The 26,404-nt window shown below is 44.0% G+C and overlaps 2 protein-coding genes across 2 annotated transcripts in view; one reads left to right on the top strand and one right to left on the bottom strand.

Annotated features, from left to right (window-relative positions):
- The window catches only part of RABEP1 (rabaptin, RAB GTPase binding effector protein 1), a 148,592-nt gene extending 135,015 nt beyond the window's left edge, over positions 1 to 13,577 (top strand). The window contains exons 13-18 of the mRNA XM_019511438.1: positions 4,329 to 4,469; positions 4,991 to 5,180; positions 7,112 to 7,167; positions 7,904 to 8,002; positions 8,560 to 8,676; positions 9,875 to 13,577. Coding sequence (XP_019366983.1) covers positions 4,329 to 4,469; positions 4,991 to 5,180; positions 7,112 to 7,167; positions 7,904 to 8,002; positions 8,560 to 8,676; positions 9,875 to 9,976 — 705 coding nt within the window. The 3' untranslated portion in view covers positions 9,977 to 13,577. The remainder of the gene's footprint in view (positions 1 to 4,328; positions 4,470 to 4,990; positions 5,181 to 7,111; positions 7,168 to 7,903; positions 8,003 to 8,559; positions 8,677 to 9,874) is intronic.
- Positions 13,578 to 14,290: 713 nt separating this feature from the next.
- On the bottom strand, positions 14,291 to 26,252 carry NUP88 (nucleoporin 88). The gene is made up of 17 exons (XM_019511437.1): positions 26,202 to 26,252; positions 25,934 to 26,103; positions 24,191 to 24,316; positions 23,946 to 24,032; positions 23,042 to 23,218; positions 21,803 to 21,989; positions 20,219 to 20,369; positions 19,515 to 19,613; positions 18,964 to 19,054; positions 18,169 to 18,270; positions 17,239 to 17,397; positions 16,914 to 17,039; positions 16,326 to 16,391; positions 15,973 to 16,053; positions 15,486 to 15,612; positions 15,032 to 15,150; positions 14,291 to 14,526 (listed from the first exon to the last, which is right to left on the bottom strand). Exons 1-17 carry the CDS (start codon positions 26,235 to 26,237, stop codon positions 14,463 to 14,465), a joined length of 1,968 nt encoding a protein of 655 aa, XP_019366982.1. The 5' UTR covers positions 26,238 to 26,252; the 3' UTR covers positions 14,291 to 14,462.
- Between the last annotated feature and the right edge of the window lie 152 nt (positions 26,253 to 26,404).

Raw genomic sequence — 26,404 nt, 5'->3', positions numbered from 1 at the left:
CTCAGCAGTTATAAGGAGGACAGGTCCATGACCTGCAGCAGCATGATGGAACTTGTTTTCAGAAAAAAAGATTATTTTTTTACTGAAGCTACCATAAATAGTAAAATGCATGCAGTGAACAGAATACGCACACAAAACTATGTTAAAAGAACATTGTTAAGGTTGCAAAGTCGAGCACTAGCGAGATTAAGGAATCTCAGAAATAAGGTTGCCTTTGCCACCTCAGTATAATAGTCATTAACTATATGAGTCTGTATTCTTTGCCCAGCTGTATGAAGTGTACCCTACACTTCGTACAGGTGCGTGCTTAGCAGTAGCAGTTTGGTGTGTTGTCATATTTACCAGGTACTATTCTGACTCAGCTCCAGAAACGGAATTAATTTTCTCCTGGGCTTTTGTGGTATTAATTACTGTAGTTTCACAGTAGTTTACCAGTGTTAATGAGTATATTTTTACAATGCCCACAGGCAACAAGGAAATGAATGAGGAACTGAGGCAGTGAGGTCAAAGTCAAATGGGTCAACATACTTCAGGTGCTGGATGTGAGATACTTAGTGACTGATATTTCCCCTCTCCCAGAGATGAGACATAACATAGAACAGGAGTCAGCAACGTTTTTGGGCAAAGTGCCAAAAACGCCCACAACCTCAACTTGTAAAATGTTGGTGTGCCAAGGGCATGGACTGTGGGGGAACTTCAAGGGGCTCAATCCTTGCTGTGGCAGTGCAGCCCCAGCCCCTTCCCCACCATCTGCCCCAAGGCACATGAGCCAAGCAAAATGCTTTTTTGCATGCCATGCTCTGGCACCACCTGTACCAAGGGTTACCTACTACTAACTAAGGGTTAAGTATTAGTTAGCATTCACAGTTCCCTGTGACTTCAGTTTTAATTGACTGCTTGGCACTTCTCCCAATTTGACTTCATGCTATCCAACCTGGCACCCAGCAAACAAGGAATATATAAATTAATGACCACTGATGAAACATTGGGTTTAAACGACTTGACTAAAATTATATAGAACATCAGTAGCAGAAAGTAGGGATAAAATCTAGTTCCTTGGGAAAGCTTTCTGCAACTTCAGCCAAGAGTCCATCCTCTCCTGCCACCTTCCAGCCTTTTAAATAAATAAAGCCAGAGTTTTACAGATAAGTTTCCTTCCCATTACAGCTCTAATTCATCCTCACCGCAGGTTCATCCTGTGACCTGAATGAGAGAGGGTCCTTTGGAAAAAATTATTCATGTGATAAAACATTATATCGCAATGTGGCCTGTATGTGCATATGCAGTGAATTTGCACAGGAAACCTTAATTCGGGCATTTCCTATCTTGCAGGTTTGATTTGGCACTGTTAATAATATCTTAATATAGTGTTTTTTTGTGTGCAACTTCCTAGGTTTTTAATAAGCAAACTGAAAAACAGTCCCATCATGCGACATCCTGTCAGCAACCACATGGTTTTATCAGCATGGTGTTAAACCTTTTGGAGCCACCACACAGACCTCTGCCACTTGAGCAAATGGAGTAACTGATACAAGTAGTAGATTTCTCACCCTCTACATGGACCATCAGATGGGGGCTTAACTCACTTTGTCAGTGGTTTTCACAGATATCTGCTGTCAGCAGCAGAGTGGTGAGACTGAAATCTTGGGTTTTATTTCAGGCTCTAAAGGAGAATGTGCTCTACTGGACATATTCTTCTGCCTCTCCTTATCACCCCCATGCTTGGCACCCTTTTGCTTTGTTGTGTCTGTTCACTTATACCCCTGGCTTCTCTTCTCAGTACTATTTGTCTCACCAGGACAGTCCCAGTCTTCACTACACAGGTTTCTCATATCAGATCCAGTCTCTTTCACCCAGTCAGTTCCTGCCCTGCCCTTTTTTCCCTAGCTTTTCATCCAGTCTCTCTGCTGCCCTCTGGCCTCAGTTGCCATACTCCTACTCTTTCATTCCTACTGGCTATGTCTGTCCCCAGGTTCTTGATCCGGTCTGCTTCCCCAACCCTTCTCTGGCATGGTAAGTAGACTGGGGTAGAAGCCAGTTGCAGTTTCATACTTCCTAGGGTCGGAAGGGACCTGAGCAGATCATCTAGTCCGACCCCCTGCCATGGCAGGGAAGAGTACTGGGGTCAAACGACCCCAGTAAGGTGGTCATCCAACCTCCTCTTAAAAACCCCCAGGGTGGGAGCCTGCACCACCTCACTTGGAAGCTGGTTCCAGACCCTAGCCGTCCTGACCGTGAAGTAGCGCCTCCTGATGTCCAACTTAAATCTTCCCTCCGCCAGCTTGTGACCGTTGTTTCTGGTCACTCCTTGCGGCGCTCGGGGGAACAGGGACTCCCCCAGCGCCTGCTGATCCCCCCTAACCAGTTTATAACAGGCCACAAGATCCCCCCTCAGCCTTCTCTTTTGAAGGCTGAACAGGTTCAGGTCCCGCAACCTTTCCTCATAGGACCTACCCTGCTGTCCCTTGATCATACGAGTGGCCCTCCTCTGGACCCTCTCGATGCTGTCCACATCCCTCTTAAAGTGCGGCGCCCAGAACTGGACGCAGTACTCCAGCTGCGGCCTGACCAGTGCCGCATAGAGGGGGAGGATCACCTCCTTGGACCTGCTCGAGATGCATCTGTGGATGCACGACAAGGTGCAGTTGGCCTTCCTAGCCGCCTCCCCACATTGCCGACTCATGTTCATCTTGGAGTCAATAATGACTCCCAGATCCTTTTCCACCTCCGTGCTGACAAGAGGGGAGTTCCCCAGCCTGTATGTATGGTGCCGATTGTTCCTCCCCAGGTGCATCACCTTACACTTGTCTGTGTTAAACCCCATCCTATTCTCCTCTGCCCATCCTTGTAACCTATCTAGGTCCAACTGTAGCCTCTATTGTGCCCACATCCCCCCCACATCTTAGTGTCATCAGCAAACTTGAACAGGGTGCTTTGCACCCCCTCATCCAAATCACTGATGAAGATGTTGAGCAGGGCGGGCCCAAGGACCGAGCCCTGTGGGACCCCACTTCCCACGTCCTTCCAGGTTGAGAAGGACCCGGTTCTTTGTTTGAATTGGGCTGCTTCTTCCAGACTCCTTGCACATCAACAGTATAAGCACTGAGAGAATAGGAGAGACTGGCTGCCAGTTCTCAGATTCAGTACCTGGACCCAGCATAGCCTGCAGCAACCCAGAGCTGCAATTTCAAGGAAAGTCCTTCTCAGCCCTGCACTGGAGTGTGCGTAGCAGAGGTGGAATATGGTGATCTTAACTCTGACAGTCTAGCAAGTCTGTTCCAAGCCTCTGCAAACAATAGTTTTCAAAGGCTTAAAACTTGGCTGAGTTTGGGTAGATTTTCAAGAAGGCAAAAGTATCAGTGAAACAGAGGTCCCCCCTGCCAAATGTCTAGGTCCTGTGGCAAAAAACCTAGGCATGAGAGCTTTTGAGAGAAAAGGTCACAGGCAGTGCATCTTCCTGGTAACCTCAGTCTTGGAAATTGCTTGACTATTTCAGCTGAAATTTTTACTAAAAGTGTGAGCCTGGGACCAGTGTGACATGGAAAATTTCAGCCCAGATGGCTTAAGTCAGGGGCATCAAACTTATCTGGCCCTATGAGACAGGTGAGGGGCACGGGGTCAGTCTGCAGGACAGATTGAGCCTACAGCCTGGGGTAGGCATGCCAAGTAGGCCATAAATCTAAGGTCAATCAGGCCTGGGTGCCGCATTCAGTGTGCACTGTAGGGCAGCCCCTCATGTTGCCTCTAACATGTGCCTGGACCAGCCCAGAGCCTTTTTGGCACATACATACAGCACACAGGATCGAAGCCAGCGCATGGGCTGCCTGCAGCCCATGAGGCCAGTCCAAGAGTGTCAGGCAGCACTGTGGGCAGGATCATAGTGTTCTGTGGGCTCTGTCTTTGACACCCCTTGGTTTAAGTCTTGGGATCCACTTAAAACAAGGTCTTATTGATCTTATTAGACTCTGCTGACAGTTCCACCTACGATTTGAAAAACTGAATTGAGAGACACATGCAATTTATCAGTTAAAGTCAAGAAAATTGGCAGATACATGGTTGTGATGTAGTTATAGCCTACTCTCTTGCTTATTATTGTGCTCTTAAGTTTGATTTTTTTTTTTTTTACTTCTGCTTTTTACTAATACTGAAATTACTAAAGCTAAACAGAGGGAGATGATCCATATTGCCACCTTTTTGCCCTTTTTTCTCAAAAAATGTAATTTGTCCTGCCTTTCTAAAGCACTGGAAGCACAATGATCAATTGGATACGAATAGACCCAAGCACAGTTTTTAGGTCATAATTTTGTGCTCTTCTCTTTACATTGAAGGCTGTCCTGACACAGTCAAGGGAGGAGGTCTCGGAGGAGTTGGTGAGATTACAGAAAGATAATGAAAGCCTTCAAGGAAAGCATAGCTTGCATGAGTCTTTACAGAATGCAGAAGACTTCATTCTGCCAGAATCCATGGAGGTAATGATTTTAAAATTGTTAGAAGACTATACAGGAAAAAAAATGAAATAAATGTGTGTGGTACCTAAAATCTTGGTAAAGTTGTAGAACCTGTTGTAGCCTAAATTTTAAAGCCTTTGCCCCTGCGGACTGTTGTTCAGATATACATATAATCCCACTTGTGAATGTAAACTAAGCATAGGAGTGATTGAAGGTTAAGAATGAGCCATAATCCTCAGCATTGAGGAGTAGTAGATCTCAGTTGTCACTAGATATCCCTTCCTCATACTCAAGGGTGTCAGAGTAACAGTAGGCAGATACAAAGAGAAGATAAAGTTTTTTGCAAACATTTTATTTGCTTTTCAGACAAATGGTTTGCTGAATCATTAAAAAAATTTAGGAGTCAATTGAGAAGCTGAGGCAGAATACAGAGAAGTTATGGAGATAAAACAAGTTATCATCTCTGTCTTTTGCCTGAGTGTGTATCTTTGCATATAGGAAAATATTGTTGTTAAATAACTTCTCGTTAATCTTCCATTTAGGAACTCCGTAAATTGCTATTAAAATACCGTGAGGACATCATTAGTGTACGGACTGCAGCAGAGCACCTTGAAGAAAGACTTAAGGCAGAAATCTTATTCTTAAAAGAACAGATTCGAGCTGAACAATGTTTGAAGGAAACTATAGAAGAAACTTTACAGATGGAAATAGAGAATTGCAAAGAGGAAATAGGTGAGAGAGGAAAAATTACTCCCAAAAGAGGATTGCTGTTGGAAAATGGAAGGCACTTTAGGATTTTGGTTTTAGGGGTAACAAGTACAAGGTATCCACATTTTCTTCATAAGATGTTAATACAGCATGCACACTTGACATGCTTATAGAAAACGCACAAAAGTGTGCATCTGAGAGTGCCCTTCAGTTGACAAACGTGGCTGTGTATTGTAAGATTTTTCTTATAAATATGGCTGTAGTAGCTTCTGGTGTACCATAGACCTGATACTTAAGGGCAGTTAAAAGTAGTAAACAGGAACTGGGTGGTTCCTCTTTTTTTCTTGCATTGAGGTATGTTTCTTAGTTTAGTGTAGTTGTTTTACTTAAATATATATGGAAAACTGTGGTGATACCACTTTCCTGTGTTATGTGGGAGTTCACAGGTTCTTTTCAGTCTGTGTAATACATAAATGTGAATTTAAGGCATGAATTTGTTGAACTAGGTCACCCATTAGTTTGTTGCCAGGAAAACTACCAGGGTAATTTAGTGGGGGAGAGAGCAGTATCTCATTTAGACTTCAGCAATACAACTTTTACTTGCTTTAGCTCCTGAGGGTCATCACACTTGTGAAGGGGAATGAGAATCCTGCAGACAGGTGAATAGCAAACAAGGCGATGTTAAAAAGAATAGAAGCTGCTTTGTATAGGTTTGTCTAAATGATTAGAACAGAAGTGCCTATAGGAATTAAACACAGGTGCAGTTGTTGACTTTGTGTGTTACTACAGGTTTGTATCTCAAAGATTTTGCAGTAGGAGATAAAATGCAAACAAGAAAAAAAGCAAAACAGAATTCTGCTTTCTGTCCTGAGATTACTTTTGCTACCTTTTATCTTTTCTGCTTTTAGTTTTACAAACAAAGAGAAAAACTTTAAGTCTCCCTTCAAAGTAGCGCTCATAAGAATGAAATAAGTTGTTTATCCCCCCATATCTTTGAAAAGTAAAAGGGGAAAATCATAGGAAAATGGGAGATGAGATAAAGTAATAGTTTTGCACATTGCTCAAGTTCACTGAGACTGCGGACAGCTGGGTACTTGATTGGAAGTAGGACAAGCTGCAAGGTGGGTGCAGGGAGGGTAACTTAGGCTGCCCAGGTTGGTGGAAGCTGTGAGTCCTGCTCTTGGAAGAGTAGCTGATTTTCCTCAGATCTTCCAGATGTCAGCAAGGTAAATGTAACAGTCGGAGCTGAAAGTACTGTGCGCTGACAGGGCTAGCTCAAGTAGATTTGGGTGTACTTCATTTTTGTCACAACATTGTTACTTACGCTTTCAGATCTGTCCAGGAGTCTGCATTGATAAAAAGCTTCAGCCAGGACATGTAGAAAGGGGGAAAAAGAGGCTGTAGTAAACCACCATTATAAAACAGAGCCCTAAGGCTTCTGAAGAAGGACACATTTTATTAAAATCACAGTAGATTAACTTTATAATACTAATGATCTTTTAATAATAGTGGTTCATGTCCCGAGAGAGTGATGTTTAAACATTCAAATGAAGGGAGATGTTTCTTCCTGAACATGTAACTGTTTCAGACGGGCTTAGTATAACAACATGGATAAAATGGAACAGGCTGAGGGGGAGAAGTTCACCCCATGGCTACTGAGCAGGAATAGCGATAATGGCAATTTTGATACCTGCCTTAAGAGACTATTTACCTGCTGAAGAGACAGCCAGGGTTATTTGTTGAAAAAGAAGAGCTTCATAATAGGCAGAATGGTAATGTGCTCAGTGAACAGTCAGATTCCGGGTTGGGGCCTATATGTATATGGGTTTGTAGGCACACTTGCTAGGACACAATATTTTTAGATTTTTTTGTTAAACCATTGATAGATAACAACTGGGTCTTAAAACCTGAAGAAGCCAGTGCAGTGATGAAGCTTGTTTTGCTTTGTTTTACAGCTTCCATTTTCAGTCTGCGAGCTGAACTGGACAGAATAAAAGTGGAAAAGGAACAGGTGAGGAGTCAATGTGATCAATTTGTAAGAGTTTTACAAGCTTAAATATAGGAATTTTAACTTTCTGTATAATGTGCAGGAAAGAGAATCTTGAGGAGTCTGATAACAGGGTAACAAGTTCTCCTTGGCTCTGAACTGGTATGAGCATCTGTCTCCTTCATATCAGAAAAGATAAACTTGTTTTTTCTTGTTGCCTTTGAGTTGTCACTAGCAACATTTTTATGCATGTATGTAGAAGGACTCTGTACAAGGAGACTAACTAGTTGGCCTAATGTAAGGAAGTACACAAGCAGTTATAAACCTAACTGGATAACTTTAAAGTTGTTAACTACTCTGTTCCTTTGTATCAGTTTGATAAAAGCCTTACTGCAAGTTGTGAGCTTACATACTTCTGTCTTGTAAAGACCAGCATGGTTTTAAAAGAAGGTATTTGAAGTTTGGAAGGGCAAATTATAATGCTGGGAACAGTGTAACATTTTGACACCTTAGTAGTTGACCCTTTTCCCTAAAATATTTATTCTTTAACTAATGTTTAAGCTAAACACTGTTAGGCACCGCCTTTCCTTCCAGTTTCAGGGAAGAAAAGTATAAGTGACATGGTTTAATGTTGGTGTTTCTGCACATTTATAAAGGCTAAAGGCATTTATACCAATTGCTTCATGGTAGTGTGCTGAATGCATGTCAGTTGTGAAAAATGAACTGATGAAAAACCCTGTTGTCCTCTTTGATTTTACAGTTGGAGAACACCTTGCAGGAGAAAACACAGCAGCTGGAGAGTCTTCAGGAAATGAACAAAACTTGGGAAGAGCATCTGAAGAAGGAAACTGCTGCAAAGGTAGAATCTATGTTGTGTGCGTGTGTTAAGGTAACCAGATTTTCAAAGGCAAGCTGTCTTGTGCATGTTAGTCTTGGAAGATCAGTGTGGCAGTCAAACAAAGTAGTCCTCACAGGGACAACACAAGAAGAATTCTCTGAAAGTCAAAAGGTGTCCTGGCAATGCGGTAGTCTGCCTAGCACAGTTGTTGAAAGCCCCATTCCAAGTTACTGTAAAATTGTATTTGGGAAAGCAGTAGGGAATAGTCAGTAATCTAAACTATAGTGACTTAAAACTGTAAGGCTACTGTCTCTTCTGATAGACTTCAATACAGAGTTTCTTAATATACAAACAGCTCTAATTTAATCAAGCCCTCAGTTTGAGCCCCTGAGACTTCAGATAATTGAGATTCTCCTGTTCATAGATGGGAAAAACAAGGCCCAGGGAGGGGATCCTCTTTCATGCAGTGCCTGTGTGGTACTACCTAGGTTTTCTACTTCTCAGCTCATACTTTATTTGGGAGTCTGTACATGCTCCACTTCTCTGTGAATACACATCAGGAACTAATTTTTTTCTAGGCTAACCTTGAGCAGCTGATGTTTGAAGAGAAGAATAAAGCTCAGCGGTTGCAGACTGAATTAGATGTCAGTGAGCAAGTACAGAGAGACTTTGTAAAGCTTTCTCAGACCCTTCAGGTAAGGGAGATAAAATCAGTCCATTTCCAAGTATTATATTTGCTAATGCCTGTATATGTTCTGCTACCTCTGTAGCAGGAAGCCTGTGCAGCATAAGAGCTGGGGCTATAAACTCGTTGATAGGTGTTTTTATGAATAATAAAGCATTACTAGTATAAACCAGGAATATTCCACCTGTTTTAGAACCAGATTAAGCTCTTACTCAGAACCCTATAGTGTCCTTCTCAATCAGTTCCTTCAGTATATGACTTTGAGTCTTAGTGATACAGTGTAATTCAGAAGGGGGGATGTGAAGGCAGGGACTTGCACCATTTGCTCTAAATCCATGGGATGGCTCCTTTAGTTGGTGAGTTTGCTGCTTTTAAGCTACAGTCGTAGTGCAGGATAGTCTTATCCCTACTGCCAAGTCCTTTGATCCTAAGAAGGTATCATGAGACAGCAGAAGGAAGGAATTTCAATATCCGGGGATTTTAGGTTACTACATTATGCAGCCGAGTGCGGTTCAAAGCCTTTTTCGAGGTACATCTAAAGTTTGGCCGTACAGCTCATTAAAGTTATTTAAAATTCAGACTTTGAAAACATGAAACAAGTTTTCTAGTTTAACTAGTAAACAGTCTCAAGAATCTCAGCTTGTTTGCAGATGGTCCATGTGGGTGAGCAGAGAAGGCTGTCAGCGCTTTCTTCTGCTGCTGAGGTGGTAGGTAGCACAGGCATAAGACAGTTAAATTACTATTTTCACTGCAATCATTGCTTGTCATCTTTTTCAAAGGCGGGTTTGGATCAGTAGTTGAAAAATACCCATAGTGGAAAAAATTGCCCAGCACTTGGAAGATGAGATGCTCTTTCCAAAAATGCATGAAGCTCAATAAAGACCTAGTGACAACAAATTGGTGTTACTGTCACAGGCTGCTGTCTTTTTTTTCCAGACCCAAGCTTTGTTTGTATGAGTAATTGTTTGTCATATCTGATCTCTTCTTCTTGTGGCTGGACAGTGACATTTCAGCCCCATAGCCATTTGCTTTGTCAAGAGGAGTGTGCAAACTAGGAAGGGCTATTTCCTTTCTTCCATGCCAGTGGCAGCTCTGGATGGGCATCATCTGTGCATGATGGAAAGGAATAGCTGGGGTAGAACCAAGCTCTGTTGCTCTGTGGTTCCAGATGCACCGTATTGGACATATTGTATTTGTTGTTTTCTTAGGTGCAGTTGGAACGGATCCGGCAGGCAGATTCCTTGGAGAGAATCCGGGCGATCCTGAATGACACAAAACTGACAGACATTAATCAGCTTCCTGAAACATGACACCCTGAGGGGCAGAGCTCCGAGGCTGCGTCTGGGGTTTTTAACTCATCTTTATAGCAACATTAATTATTATTTAACTCTAACTGAAAGAGCAGAAGACAACAGAGGGGAGCAATGACTGAGTTGTTTCTCGAGGGGAAAAGGTTTTGTACAGGGCAGGAAGAGAGCACCAGGGAGATTGCAGGCTAGAAGAGAACTCTCTAATGGGAACACTAATGGGTGCAGTGTTTGTGTTCCACTGTAAGTGGGATCAGTCCTCACATCCTGAAAAACTTTTCCCTTTTGGCCAACTTCTCTAACCTAATGTAGATTTCTGGAACCTATTCCCCTCTCCCAAAATACTGTGATCAGAATAGCTGCTGGAAACCATAATGTCCCTCAAAACTCCTTGAAGAGCAGAGTGGTTGACAATTTTCTGTTTGAATAGTCAGTAACAGTATTCCGCTAGCAGAGAGAATGAAGTGTAGTATGCTGTATGAATATTTTATATTAAAATATGAATTTATTAGCAGGACACTGGATATTGATTTTCTTTCCAAACTCAGTGCTTTTTTTGGTTTTTGGGTTTTTTTTTTAACCATTGCCCTTGTGCTGAAGAATCTGAATACTGTTGAAATGTGATGACTATGAGTGAGCTGCATATCTCATGAGCAGGTAAAAAGCTAATCCAAAAAAATGAATGAGTAATGAGACATTCAGTTCCTTTGAATTCCACGTTAAATTCTGGGGTTCAAGAAAAGCACAACAACTGCACTGTTTGGTACCTCTTTGTACAGAGTTAAGTCAGCAGATGCTTTTTTAACTCTAAACCTGAACAATTTTACTAGTCCCTTGTAAGTGGTAAGATTAGTAGGAAAATTCTGTGCACTGTCAGTGCAGTGAGCTTTACACAACTCTTCTCCACTGCAGTGCACAGCACCATGCATGAACTACTAGCTTTTATACAACTTTGTAAAAAGGGCAGAAGATTGTGCTTTAAAATAGCCTGATTTCCCTGCCCCCCCCTTTCTCCCCCCCCCCCATGCAAGTTAGGTGAATGCTACATGAAACACCAGTTACATTCTGTATCGGACTACAAATGCAGCGTGAGCTGTATTGTGTAGGTTCAGGTTTCAAAAGTCCAGTGCATCTGTTACCAATATGGCAGCCTGGTATTGCTTAAAGCAAAGGAAATACTCCTAAACCACACTGTTACTTGTTTCTGTAATTATACGTTCAAGTAACGCTATGCAACACAACAGCAGACAGCAGAAGGATGACCATGTTGTGAGTCTCCAAGTGTTGGCATGGGTTTCTTGTTACCCAGATGTATGGTGTTTAACATGAACATTCCTGTAGTTAGTGGAATTCTATGCGCTAAGGTCAGCTGGCTGTGGTTTAGGTACCATCCTTTGTTGATTACAAGCAGCGTTGCAGCCTGAATATCTGAACATGGCCCCTGATTTAGAACCGAATTCCCTACCTAGAGGAAGAGGGGTTAAATGGATTGATCTGCTTTTGTAGTGTAAAGGTTAGTGGGGGTAATGCTTTTTGCTTTAACCTGTTGCTTCTCTTTTATAATCTCCAAAGCAGTAAAATTTACAAGGTAAAGGGAAAGCTAGAGAAAGAAAATGCCCTCCAATTTTTGTGCGTGCAATTACTATTTTGGTCTGACTTTTAAACACCCCCCATACACACACTTTAAACACCCCCACCCAAAGCCAGAGCCACTCTGCTAAACTAAAACAAGGACTGATTGGTTTTGAAAAGGGGACTGCCTTAAAGAACCCCAGATGAAGCACACGTGGCTAATGCTTTGCCCGTGTTATTAACTTATTTCCCCTACCATCCCACATCCCCTGACCCAGTTCAGGAATAAGCCAATCTGACAGGCAGTAAGAGTGTTGCCTGTCATGTTTTGACAGTGTGCTTAAAAATGAAATCTAACATCTCAAGTAAGTAGCCAGAATTCCTTGCTGATTGTGGCCTGACGGGAGCTGCTGCCCGCTGCTAACTTTTTGACACCAAATCTTATTTATTAGCACCCATAGCTTCCTAAAACGTACATGCACTGTTGTGTGCATGTGCACTTGAACTGCTGGGCCTTTATTAGCAGTAAAGGCAAGAGATTGTTCCCCGTTCTCCTAAACTAACTCCAACATCTTTCTTGTACCTAACTTCTGCAGTGGAGCATTAAGGAGCCTGCTGCTTTACAAGACCTGGACTAAACTACTTCAACATAGCTCTGCAGCAAATTGAACACTTTATTTCAAGAAACACACTCAATAATAACCTGATGCAAGAAACTGGGAGTTGAGTTAAGGTTGGTACCTCTTTGTACCTTCCACTATTTGGATAAAGCAAGGAAAGCAGCTTTTAGTCATGGAACACGCTTCAAACCACTGCCACTTTCCTTTCTCAACCTCCCCTACCTCCTTTTCTGAGCCATATCTTCTCCCTCCATACTTACTATTGAACAGCCACCATTCAGCCTTATCTCATGACCAAGTATTGTTTATACTGCTTTGATCAATAGGGAGTGATGTGGCTTTCATGCAGTATATTTTATGTAGCTGTGCATTGGTGTGGTGTTGGATTGCAGCTGCAAGATGTTTTCCTGTAGCCTAGAAGTGGTACGTGGGTGATCTGTTAGTGATCATTCAAAGCTTTGGTAGCAACTGATGTTGAAATGACAGAAAGAACATGTGCATGAGTATGCATGTTGGTGTATTACATTTTATAGCCTGAGAGGCTGCATTATGGTTTTGATTTTCAGGTGAGCATGGAGGGAGGGCACTGAAAGGAAAACGTAGCACAAAGGGTGGTGAATGATGGATGTACTTGCTTTGATTCTGTGTAGTGAGTTCAGTGCAGCAACCTCCAGCTTTAACTTATCACATGGGATAGGAATGACTAACGTATTCCCCATTCTTACCTTTTTTATTTCAAAAGGCTTTCCCATTCCCTAGTTTGACCAATCTCCTACATTCAGCTTTTAAAAGTAGAATGTAGCACTTGCACCAGCAGGCTGTTCAGCTAGCAATACCAATTCCAGTTTATTTCACTGTGTGAGAAGCATGGCTAAAGTGGCTCTGAAAACATGACCATTGCAAGAGTTCTTGAAGACCTGACTCGGCTCAGGGTGCTGGCTTGGCAAAAGGAAAAATAGTGACTGACAGCACTTCTGGGCATTAACTTTGGAGAAGGCTGGGTTGGCAAACTAGTGAGCCCCTATATCTGAAGGTGACTTAGAAATGAGGACTATAAGGCACAGCTTTGAGAGGGGCAGCTCGTTTGTTCTGCAGCACAGTTGCACAGAGAAGCCTTCTGGAGACTGCATTCAAAGGACTCCTGTCCCTATAAAGCGCACATATCCACCTCAGGCATGTAAGGGGGTGCTGCTCACTTTGTAATTGGGAGTGTAGGAGAGAAACTGCCCTTAACTAGTTTGAGAAGCTTTTAGGCTTGATATGGGGAGGGTGATGATTATATGTACCATCAGTTTCTGATCTCTTACTTTTATTAGCTTTAACATGTCATATCGCCACCTAGGATGCAAAAACATACTTACTGGTTTAGAAAACTGGGACTTTGGTCTGTGCAGACTGTAAGAGAGGAAAAACCCCCCAAGTTTTGTAAGTGTTCCCTCTACTTGTATAGTCTTAATCTGTACAAAAGTGTTCTTTGCAGCATGTCTGGTAACCTTGTTACCTAGCAGTGAATTGCAGCCCTCCTATCCTTAAGGCTTTATTTTGGCACTTCATATTGTGCCATTGTCCTAGTAGTGCAGTACTACTTTTCAAAACTTAGCTTGACCAGATCATTGTTTTAGGGGAGGGGGAAGAAATCGCCCACATTTGCAGTCCCATACAATTGGCTTTTAAATTCTAAGTCAGCCTGAGCCATATCTTGGCAAACTGAGTGTTTGGAAGCTATTACTGCATTCCAGCGACCCAAGCCGTTGGTGTCCTGCGCGATTGTGGATGTAGAATTCTGCTGTCTCCAGAATTCCAATGTAACCATTTTGTTAACTGTATTTGAAGGTGTGTCCTTATGAAGAAAGTGTTCAAAATTAAAAGAAAAAAAAGCTGCCGAAGTGTGTGCACTCTGCTGGTTTTTCTGCTCCGCTTCCTGCCAAGCTCTGGGAAGAGGGAAATGTGGTGCCTTATAGCATGTGCTGCTGGAGCTGCCTTTGCTGAAGCAGGTGTAGTTCCCCTGCCTAAATACTGCTGTGCCTACACTGGCAGGCTACCTGTGAATATTAAGCTCATACACAACTTCACTTGGGCTTGACAAGATATTCTTCCCTCCAGAAGCAGAAATCTAGCCTGCAAAGAATCTTATCAAAAGCATTTTATTCAATATCAGTCTTTACAAAATGAGTAAAACCTGGTATATAACACTTGTTAAATAATGAGAAATTGACATAGCAAGGAATAGTAGGAGCCAAGACAGCTCAAAACTAAAACTCTTCAGGCTTTCTGCTGTGGGACTGCTTATTGGCCCACTAGAAATTCACATGGCTTCTGATGTCATTGATCTGTTTCACCATTTCTCTTATGTGCTCTCCCCTGCAAAAGAAAAATGCTGAGTTAGAGACTGCAGAAATCATGAGGGGATGGGTAGAGTAAATCTTGTTTCAGTTGCAAGCTCACAAAGAAGGGGTATTTTTAACTCCAAACTACTAAGCATAGGATGTGACAGTCCATAGAGTGGGCCTGCAACACAGATTACAGCAGCTCAGAGAAAAGGGACTCAACTTTGGTATGTACTTAAACAAGTTGGGCTGTTATTGGCACAAAAGTATGTTTAAATGAAGTCAGAGCTTGGCCTCCAAAGCAGCCCTAGCTGGTCAGAGAGAATGTTTTGGGAGCATCTCAAGTACCACAGATCAAATTATATCCTGAGCTAATTGTAAGGACTTAACTCAGCTCTTGAGGGTATTAATCCTTAAGTATCAATCTTCACATCTACTCTAATGGAGTCCAAAACACCTTGTTGTTTGGACATATCAGAAACTGGGATCATCAGTGGTGGGAATACAAGGAGGCAGGCCTGAAAAGAAAACTAACTTACTCTTCTTTCAGAATAGACTGGATGCATTTACTCTGGTAGGCACTGAGGGTGATACTAGGTTGTCGTGGACTGGTCCCCTTTTCCATCTTTCTTTGCTGGTAATCCTTTTTCATTTTCACCTAGAAATAGCACACAAAGTAATGGACTCCTCAGTATTTTCTGTATGCTCAGGAGTCACCGTTTCAGATGGGTAGAGGAACTGAGCAGCAGGAGCTCAAGCACAAACTTAGGCCTATGAGCAGCACTGACAACTGGTCTGTCATAGGAGATTAGGTTTGGAAGGGACCTCAGGAGGTCATCTAGTCCAACCAGCTGCTCAAAGCAGGACTGTCCCCAATTAGATCATCCCTCCCTAGGCTTTGTCCAGCCAGGTCTTAAAAACCTCCAAGGACGGAGATTATAGTAGTTCATCACTTTGAGCCTCTTCCAAGTCTTGGTGCCAGCTCAGTCTCACCTGTTTGATAGCACTTCCCAACTGCTGCAGCTGATCATGTATTGCCTGCAATTCTTTCTTCATCTCCTTCTCGCTGTCTGACAAAACTGGAAGCTGAGTGTGAAAACTACGTAGCACTTTCTTCATCCTTAACAGAGACTCACAAACATTAGTGCATAGATGTTAGTTACCCTATGTACTAGACTGGTTCATGAGGGATTTTTTGGGACTTTAGGCATTATATTAACTAAAAGATTTCAGTCAAATTAGGGTCTAGTTCTTTCAGCCTGCTAGTCTGATGTACGTCAACATTACTGTTGTTTTCTGAAGAGGCTCTCTCTATCCTCAACACTGTCATCATCCATTAGGTGCAGCCACTAATACCATGGGCTTTCAATACCAGGCTAAAAGATTTGGCACCTGCTTGTTACTTTGACTCTGCAGCTGCTGCTGAAGGGTCACACTTTGATCTGATTTGCTGGGGGAACTAGCCACTCTTTGTGCTTACCTGTTCATAATATCTTCTTGTTTTTCTTTGGCTTCTTCATACTTGTCAGCCAAGCGTTCGGCCATTTCCCGCAGACTTTTCCTTTAGGCAAGAAAGTCTATTTACTTCAGGATTATGCAAAACATCTTGATTAAGTTTTATATGGAGGAGGCACGAGAAGCCTTTAAGAACTGGGCTGGATTGAAACCTATGACCCTGATACCTTGCTATGATAGTCCACAGAGGTTTAAATGTATTCAGTTCCAGCTAGACGCTTACCCTAGGAATCTGAATGCTTCAGAAAGGACTGTTCAAATATAAAAGCTGCTGGCTTTGACTGAAATAACACTGCTACATAAACAGGCTGCACTCACCTTTCCTCTCGACAGTAATTAAGATCTTCCAGTTGTTTCTTTTTCTGGGCCCACAGTAACTTCACTCTGCCAAAAAAAGGGTAAAGCTGAATCAAATGTACTTCCAAGACAGCCAGTTCTTCTGTAACTCAAATCTCTATAGAGATTTAGAGAAACAAACAGAAGCCACACTCAGGAGCTTAAAAGCAGGATCAAAAACGATGGGACAAGGGATATGGAAGAGTTTTCCAGGGTAGGTACAATAACATTTTTGTCATAGGCAAAAGGTTATTGGAAGGCTCCAAGCATGGAGGCAGATTTATTCTGCATACCTACAGCCAAAGGGAAATGCTTTGCTAAGCCAAGCAGAGGCCCAGCTCTAATCTAATATCCATCAGCTCCAGTACATTTAGAGCCAAGCTTTATTAACTATTCTCAATCGTGTTAAAATGCACTCTCTCTCTAGATGACATCATCCTCAGCTGCAGGGCTCATGTGACTGACCACCCAGTTAAGGGTCTAGCGTTATAAGCCTGTGATAATATTTCCCCTGAATACATTACACAGGGCCAAGTTTCAAACATGTAATGCTTTATGAAGCCATTTTACCTCTGCTGGATCTCTTCCTTTGCCAGATCCTGCTTCAGTATGTATTCTTCCCTGAAAACCTGGATGGCTCTGCTGAGGAGCTGCAGGCATTCTTCTGGGGGAGGAGCTGCATCTTTATCAGCAGATCTAAAAACAAACAAGGGCAGCTGGATTATATGCACTCCCACTACTTAAAATCCCTGGAGGAAGTCCTCCCAGAAGAGCAGAGTGGGAGGCACTCCACATGGACTTCAATCCACTGGAGACGCCCACCTCCCCTAAACAGAGGATCCCTTCTTTTAAATACCCTCCTCCCTCTTTGTCTCATACAGGAAATTGCATGTACTTCAAAAGCAATGGGTTGGCAGCGCTCCGCTGCAAGATGCTTTGGATGTGCTCCTCAAATGAATGGTGTGATTCTGCCAGGATGCGGAGAGGCGAGACTGTTGGTTCGTTGTCCTCCCGGGTGCAGAGCAGCGGTGGGGATGCTGGATGGACTGTGCTTCTGCCAGAGCAAAACACAGATAGAAATGGCGCAGAAGGAAAAGCTCTTAACATTAGGGAAATGCCTGTCTCTTGACATGAAACAGAATGATTTTGATTCACCAACATACCACCAGAACCTAATGGTCTGGCAGGAATTTTTCTCCCCTTTTAAGGTATGATATAAATTAAGCAGCTTTATCTTACCTTGTGTTGCTTTAGGGAGCACTACTTAATACCCAGTACCTTGGCAGTATTCTCCTAAGAATGCCTTTTCTCTCCATGTAAGCTTAAGTCCATAAGCTTCAAACTAAGCTTCCAACTGCAGCATCTGACAATTAAATCTACGCTGCCTCAAATTATGGTGCTTGGTGGCTGTAGGGTGCTTTAAGATTCTTTACCAGGCAAAAGCTACCATGAAATGTAGTTGATTTCCACCCCACCCAGCATCCCTAAGCCCTTGCTAATGCCTCTCTTAGCCCTACCAAAGCAATTCAATACCACCAAAAGCACTGAGGGCATTTTAGATTTATCCTTCTTCTTCCTCAATGCCTCCTGAACCCTTATCTTACTTCTTCCTCTGGAGTAACTCATAGAAGGAAAGGTGTCAGCTCAGCCTGGAATTGTTCCAGTTGCCAAATGTCTCATCAAAATGGTCCAAAGAACAGAAGCTTTACGTAAAGCAAGTCTAGGACACTATCAAGTCATTTAGGTAAGTAGAGTTTCCATTACATGAGTTTGAGAGAGGCAAAAAAAGCACGAGTGCTAATCCAATTAAACAAGAAGCACATACAGAAGAGGCCTCGTGATGCATTCATAGGTGCTGGTGATGCAGATCATTGTAGGCCCCAAGATGTCAGAGACTATCCAGAATCCTCTAATTGGAGCAGGCTGCCTGGAGGGGAGAAGAGATTATAATGCAAATTCACTGAAACAGCTTTTGTCAGTACACTAAGACTCTAACCTGACTGTGGTGTTTCTCTACTTTAATCTACTTAGCAAAACACATTGGTCTTAAACTAGGATGTTTCTTATACAAGTTAAAGTGCACAAAAGGCTATGTTAATTAAAAGTACTCTATACAGCTGGCAATCCCAACTTTTCTCATGGAAATAAGTAATTGGCCTTGTTGTGCCTACAAAGCTAGGCAGCTCATGGCAGCATGCAAAGATGCAGCTGATATCATACAGCACAATGGTTTTGTCCAGCAAATGATACCTTGAAAGTTAGGGTACCTGAAATGTTTCTGTTGGCTGGTTGGTGTTCAACACTCCACAAGAGCTGTATGCATGTTGCTGCTATTAACAAAACTGCATTCACATTCTCTCCCTCGTGATGGTGGCAATGTTACCACTTTTGCCATTTGGAAGATTGGGGATCACACACTACCAGAAACTATCTGGTTCCAACCTAACTCTCAGCCTTACGATACTAGGGCCTGACAGCAGGAGCTTAATTATTTGTGCTTACCCCTTTTATTTTGGTTAAGTTCGTAACTTAATTTAGTTAGAGGGGAGCTAAGAGTAAATTCAGAGACCATTTACTTACTTGGAGGGCAAAGGGAGAAGGGATAGTAGTGAGTTCTTACCTGCATGGCAATGGCTTTGTGCAGAGAATGTGCTCTACAAAGCACTTCTGTTCTGCTCCAAGTTCTAGTAAACTGTCTTTATCTTCTTCATCTGCAAAGAGAACACACTCAGCACCATTCCCCTCGATGAGGTTTGGCACTGCTGACCACTTACAGAGAAGCAGCTGCGAGATATACGCATACCCTAGGCTAGAGGTTTTCAACCTTTTTTAAGGAGAGTACTTCTCGTGGGTACCCCCTTCTGGACATGGAGCGGAGGGAGGGTGGGGGCAGTGGCCAAACGTGAAGCAGTGACGGCCCGAGCAGCGCAGGCACGTGGTGGCGGCAGTGCTTCCCAAGTACCCCTGCTTCTTTGCGCCGCTGCCGTGTACCCCTGGGGCCTCCAAGTACCCCCAGGGGTATGTGTGCCCTTGGTTGACAACCCCTGCCCTAGGCAATACCAGGCATGCAGATGCTGGAGACTGTTTGCTGACAGCCAGTGACCTCCACAAAGGAAAGAAGCCTGAAGGGCAAACACCTTCTCCTTCCTACAAGACACTTTAACTACTCACCAGAGCCAAGGAATTTGTGAAGTTTATTAATCCAGGTTAGCCCAACACTGTGCACCCCAGCTTCATGTGTGCAGTGGTACCTACTGGGGCATTTGGGATCTGAAAATTAAGCAGATCACATTTATTACCCACAGATCTAGAACACACGGAAAATCCACATGTAGCACTCTATTCAAGGGGGCTCTTCAGCTACTCAGCACTAATGCTGGTATTGCAGGAGCTACCCAGCCCCCTTCCTGCTTTCAGCCCAACCTTCTAGTCTGGGGTTTAGCTCCAGGAAAATTCAGACTCCCTTCCACAGTAACCCTCTGCTCTACAGAGGAAGGAAATGGCGATCCTTCTTCCCTCCCACCTATAGGAAGAGTTGGTGCCAAAATGTGCAAGTCTACAAGACCACGCTGCATCCTAGAACAATGAAACAAACAGCAGGCATCAATGGCTACAACATTCATGAAGACCAGTTTCTTAGCATTTCAAGGGAGTGCCTCTTTTTAAATAGTAGTAAAAAACAAGGCTCACAACAAACGTGAACTGTGTCCACGTTGTTACCTGAACCCTGTTAACAACTTTATGGATTTTCCACCACTTCAACGCTTTAGCCACCAAGCAATAGCTCCAGAAGAGACCAATGATAAGATCAAGTTTTACTTAACAAATCCAGCTACTGAAATAACGTGAACACTATTGCTGAACAACAGCCCTACCTCTGTGTAGTTTAATTGGGCAAGAGAAATCCGATTCCACAGGCTCCTCCTCTTCCCCCGACGCCAGTTTCAGTGCAAGTTCCAACTCAACGCATTCAAACACGTACAGAGAAGGGATCAGGTCAGATCTTGGGTCCCAAGACTTTTCCGACTGTAAAAAGCATTTCAACTCTTCAGTAAGACGCCTTTTCAGCAAGTGCGCCAGTGTGGGGTAGAGGAGAAATGGTGACTTAGTGCAACCAAGATCCTTCAAGCATTTTAAACAGAAGGGCGAACATGCCTGATGATTCTATTGGCAACTCTGTATTGGTTTGATCACCGCAGGGCCAACATGGACATGTTTCACTTTTAAACTAAAATCAAGCCGTAGTTTGAAGCCAAGATGTTCCTCTCTCCACCTCATCCATCCCCAAAATTTTTACTTTAAAGCTCTCCTTTAGAATCAGATAGACATCCCCAGCTGCAGAGAGACTCCTAGGTAACACTGTTTAACATCTTCATCGGCGACTTGGACGAGGAGGTTGAAAGCACATTGTCCAAGTTTGCTGATGCCACTAAGATGTGGGGCGAGATGGACACACTTGAAGGGAGAGACAGGCTACAACTAGATTTAGACAGACTACAAAAGTGGGCAAATGAAAACAGGATGGTGTTCAATGTAGATAAATGCAGGGTGCTGCACCTTGGGAGAGAGAATCCAGAGCATACATACAGGCTGGGGAGTTCCCCTCTTGAAAACACAGAGGCGGAAAGGGATCTTGGGGTCACTACTGACTCCAAGATGAACATGAGCCACCAATGCCAGACTGCAGCCAGCAAGGCCAGCCATACCTTGTCACGCATCCAAAGATGCATCTCAAGCCTCTCCAGAGAGGTGATACTCCCCCTCTATGCAACATTGGTCGGGCTGCAGTTGGAGTACTGCGTCCAGTACTGGGCACCACACTTTCAAAAGAATGTGGCCAGCCTGGAGAGGGTTCAGAGGAGGGCTACCCGTTTGTTGCGAAGGCAGCAGGACAGGCCCTGCGAGGAGAGACTGAGGGACCTGCACCTGTTCAACCTCAGCAAGAGGAGCCTGGTGGCTGTCTACAAACTCATCAGGGGAGATCATCAGCAAATAGGAAGACCTGGGGTGACGAGGAACAATGGTAATAAGCTGATGGAGAATAAGTTTAGGTTAGAGATCAGGAGGCAATATTTTACAGTTAGGGTGGCCAGAATCTGGAACCAGCTTCCCAGGGAAGTGGTCCTCGCCTCTATGTTGGGCAAATTCAAAAGGAGGTTGGATGATCACCTGTCTGGGGTCTTGTGAACCCAGCACTCATTCCTGCCTATGGCAGGGGGTCAGGCTAGATGATCTGATCAGGTCCCTCCTGACCCTAGCTACTATGAAACACTGAAGAACAAAAGGATCAAAAGTCTGAGGCGCCTTGGCACAGATGACTCACTGCTTGATTTATGTCACTCGGCCACCTCCCTGCAGGTGACCGTCAGGGGCTTCTGACAACCGGGGCCTGGGACAGAAAGCAGAACACCAGAGAAACCAGCACTACATTCCTGCTATTAGGGGGAAAAAAGCCATACTGTCTGCTCATCGTCCTCTTCTCCCTCCAGCACCACACAGTGATAGAGCATCCCTGATTCAGTAGCGATCACCAAGATGTTGGGCACACAGGGCAGGCAGAGAACAGCACATGCGTCATAGCCATAGTTGTCTTCAGCTGCCGGGTGCATGGGCAGTGGACCCAACAGCTTACCAAGGTTTCCAGAGCTGAAATGAGGACATGCGAGTACTTTTGTAAGTGACTATGCAAGATCAAATACCTCCCACAATAACCCTCTGAGGAACTGGAAAAAAAAAAAAAAAAATCAACACAAAAGAGGAAAAAAAAAAACCCCCCCCAAAAAACCCCTGGGGGAACTGGAAAAAAAAAAAAAAAAAAATCAACACACAAGAGGTAATAGAACAGACCCATTTTTCCATGTCGTTTCACTCGGGAGTGATCATACCTTGGGCAGAGGGTTGGACTCATTGATCTCCTGAGGTCCCTTCCAGCCCTACTATTTTACGATTCTAAGTCTGGCAACCCAACCTGCAGTCCAGTGAAATGAAAGTCAAGGGCCTGAGCTACTTCCCCTACATAGCTCTGAGTAAATTCACTGACAAACTGCTTATCTGTTGAATCCAGTTTAACCTTTTTCATAGAGACTAAATTTCTATTTTTGCATCTCCAAAGACACACAGGCTCAACTTCCCAAAGATGACAAAAGAGTTTTGGTTCCGTGAAGCACTGGCACACCAGCTTCATCAAGACAGGCTGGAACTTCCCAAGGTGTCAGAGCCCTGCCACATGCTCCAGTTAAAACTGAAGAGAAACCAGCTATAAAGTTGTCACATTTTCAAGCGCTAACTTTGTGACTGTTTGGCTCTTTTTATAGTTAGATGGACATTTTTATGGCATGATAATTACTTCGCACATGTGGCCCGTCTAAATTCATTGTGCAATTTACCAGTGAATTACATAATATGTGTAACTTGTAACAGAGTTAATACTTAGAGCAGCTGATTTTTTTTTATCCCAAATTTAACCCTGTTGCATCCCTTAGCTATTGTAGCTGCCTCAACCAAGCAACTAGACCTATTACCTTCATGGTTGTACAAACTCAAGTGTGTAGGCCAGCTATTCCAGCCACACAATTTGGGCTGCCCTAGGAGATAACCCATTCCCAACTGGAGTCAATCTGAATGAGACCTGGTACAAACAGACGAGTGCTATATAAAGGCCAAGCAGCAAAGTTTTCTATTTGACTTTTGGACCCTACCTTTGTAGGAGGTTAACGTATGTAAGGAAGGTCTCCCCATTTTCATACAATATGTACAAGGGATATGCCAACACTTCCTCTTTCCCTCGTGGCCCAACCACATTCTTTGGAACAGATGTAATTGGCCCAAAATCAAACGCCACTGCAGTCTCTCCCAGTGATGCTCTATAGGCTCTCCTAGAAGTGGGAGACAAATGGACCCAAAGTTATAGTCAGTAGCGACTGTCCATGCAAAAGCACTTCCCCTCATATTAAGTGGCACTTCCTGTTGGATTAATGCAGTTATGCTTTCAGCCTTTTGGATCAGACCTTTGCCAGACAGTGCCCCTTCCGCAGTAGATACCCCAGCACAGGCGCTCTGCTCTTCTCAATGGAGCCCCTGGGATCATGTTAGAAACAGAGGCTCTGATTGGTTGTTTCAAGGAACATCTTCCTCCCCTGTGCCTAGTAACATTTCATCTCCAAAATACTTATCTGCATAGTATTCAAGAAGGGTGAGAATGCCTTGGTGCCATCAGTGTGATGCTAATCTATGGTTTAAGACAGTGGACATCAAATTTTGTCCCTTCAACCAGGCCAGAAACAAGTAAAGAAAAAGGTTCTTCCCCAGAAGCCTCTCTTGGCCCCGTTTTCAGCTGTACTGCTTTACGTAAATCCTCTTTTGTTGCAAACAGGCATCTGGACAGTGCAGTCCTCAGCTGGCTCTAGAATGCTGGGGTGGGAGTCCAGCCAGCATGGAGCAGAGGAAGGGGAAAGTGAGATCAGCCATGGCAGGAGGGGGGCAACAAGTGCCCTGGCATTAAGTTACCACATCACAGTATTTACACTACCCTGTCACCAGTCAATTTCCCATTTGGTACCTTGGTGAGCATACCTTGGTAAGAGAATGTTAAATTGTTCATACCCTTTATTGACTACCGAGGTCTCCTCCTCAGCCTCTGAAAGAGCAATCACCTTCACAGGTGTCTGAGGCACTTTCAGACTATAAATCCTAGAAGAAAGAACAAACAGGTCATTCGGTCACTAGTGTTCCATGCAAGTCCCTGCTGATGCAAATACAGGTTAAACTTCTTTCACTGTATTTTTATGCTGTAATTCCAGTAAGTATATTTATGCCAAAAAAGGGAGAACAAATAGAAACAAGCTAACCTTATAGTGTTATCTGAAGTCAACAGCACAACATGAGGCTCCAATGACTCGCTGGGATACCAGGCAGCATATTTTAAAGTGAGGGATGCTGAGCTAGTGAAGAACCTTTCAGCAATAGGAACGGTGCTGTAATAAAAAACAGCCATTTATAACATGTATAAAAAGCAGTCAAAAATTAAATGGCTTTTACCCTGGGGAAAAGGAAGACTGATTTAAGTTCCTATGGGATGTTGGCTGTGTAGTATTTAAAGCTGATGGAACTACTACAACAGTCATTTGTCACTTTTGTTTGAAAACAATGGTTGCTGTGACTTTTTTCCCCCAGTTAATTTGTACATTTGACAGCAATGTCTAACTAGATGTTGGTTTAATCTATTCCTGCCCACGTATTCACCACCCAGAGGTGAAGATTAAAAAGCAATTGCACAAATAGAACAGGGAAGGTCTGAAGGAAAAACCCAGGGTACTAGACCCTGAAATCTTCAACTAGATGCAATTGTTTGCAGCTTTTACTCCAAAAAAAAGAGACAGCCTGTCCTTGCACACCTTGAGGAAACGAAATTCTGACTGAGAGCAGAGAAAGACTGTGCACGTCAGAAGCAAAGGGTGTATACCCATGTACCCATTTACTGATCAGGAGTGGAGTGGCCATGTGTTTTGTACTAACCATGACCAGAAGGGTTTCAAAGAATGTGTGATATGATAATTAAAACAATGTACGCCATCATGCTATCAGGATCACAAAACACAGGTAGAAGCGACATTTTAACCTCCCAAAAGAATTACCAGCCAGAAACAACTCAACCGGTCAGCTAAGAAAACAGCAGCAGCAGAGCTGTACCCCAGAGATTCAACTATACAAAAACACCCCTGTGCAAACGTTTCAGTGAGTGACAACCTGTTTCACAGCCTCCACACAAATACGTGAAGGGCCTGGGATTTTCCTCCTCTGCTCTTACAGAGCAAGTTTGGTCCTAGTGAATGGTGAAGTTCTAATTCATTTGCTCATGATAAAGTGCTTTGTTTTCTGCCAAAAAGAAATCAGCCTACCAAGACAATGGGTAAGTTTCCCCTCTGGTTGTCTCCAAGGCATTAAGAGATGCTTGTTTATGTCTGTGTGGGTGTTAAGATTACCAACAAGTAGCAAATGGGATTTGCGGCATTTGGTCCATCATCCTACGTCACAAGAAATTTTCCCTGGGGACATAACTATCTCTAGCAAATTCTCTTGCACTGCTCACTGACCTGACCAATATCAGACCAGGTTAAACTGGATTCAACAAATACGCAATTTGTCAGTGAATTTACCTGAGAGGCCAAGTAGCTCAGGTCTTCGACTTTTATTTCGCTGGACTGCAGTCCCTTTTATCGGCTACCCTGAGATGGCAGATAAGAGGGACTGCTGCTCCAATACAGTACAGCGATTCTCCTACATCGCTTTGTGATTCAAATACCATGCCCATTAGAAATAGGATCTCATCCCCACTACTACTACTGCGTCCAAAGAGAAAACTACGAAGCTTTAGTGGGTGGGTCTCTGTTGCATTTGTGGAGGCTCATTTCTCAGTACCCCAATGGGCTTTCAGCTCAGCTCAGAGCATGTGCTGTATCCCCCTCACGCCGGGGTCGCGCCGAGCTCTCCCGCACACTCCAGCTCTATCGCACTCTGCTCCCATGTCGGCTGCTCTACACGTGAAAGGCACCAGGACAGCCGGGGCGTCCCGCACTGAAAGCGTCGCCTACCTGCAGTTGACCGTGGCTTTCCCCCCTTCAAATTCAGAGTTCTTCCCCCAGCGCTTGGGCAGCTCCAGGACCATCATTCCCTTGGGGCCGACAAGAGCCACATGGTGCTGCGTGGGGCTGAGCAGCGTTTGAAAGACATCGAAGAGGGGCGGGTTGATGCAGACCAGCGTCTGGGAAGGGAAGCGGGGAGTTAAAACTCGGCGCCCCAACGAAACACCGCGCAGCCGGGCAGGGTCCTTCGAGAGCGCCGCGTGCAACGTTCACGAACCGAGTTCACGTCAGAGCCGGGCGCGAGCTGGGACATTTGTTTCCCAGGAGCCCAGGCAGACTCGCCAGCCCTGGGAGGGGAAGGGGCCGGCCCCTCGGGCCTGCAGGGGCGTCCCGCACCTGGGAGCGGCCGAGCGCGGCGGGCTCGCACCCCGACGGGGCCGAGGACTGGGCGAGGCGGCGCAGGCTGAGCGCGTGCAGGGC

This window comes from Gavialis gangeticus, unplaced genomic scaffold (genome assembly GCF_001723915.1).
Source record: "Gavialis gangeticus isolate Ggan-Ray unplaced genomic scaffold, GavGan_comp1, whole genome shotgun sequence".
Lineage (NCBI taxonomy): Eukaryota > Metazoa > Chordata > Crocodylia > Gavialidae > Gavialis > Gavialis gangeticus.
This window is presented reverse-complemented; position numbering and strand designations above follow the sequence as displayed.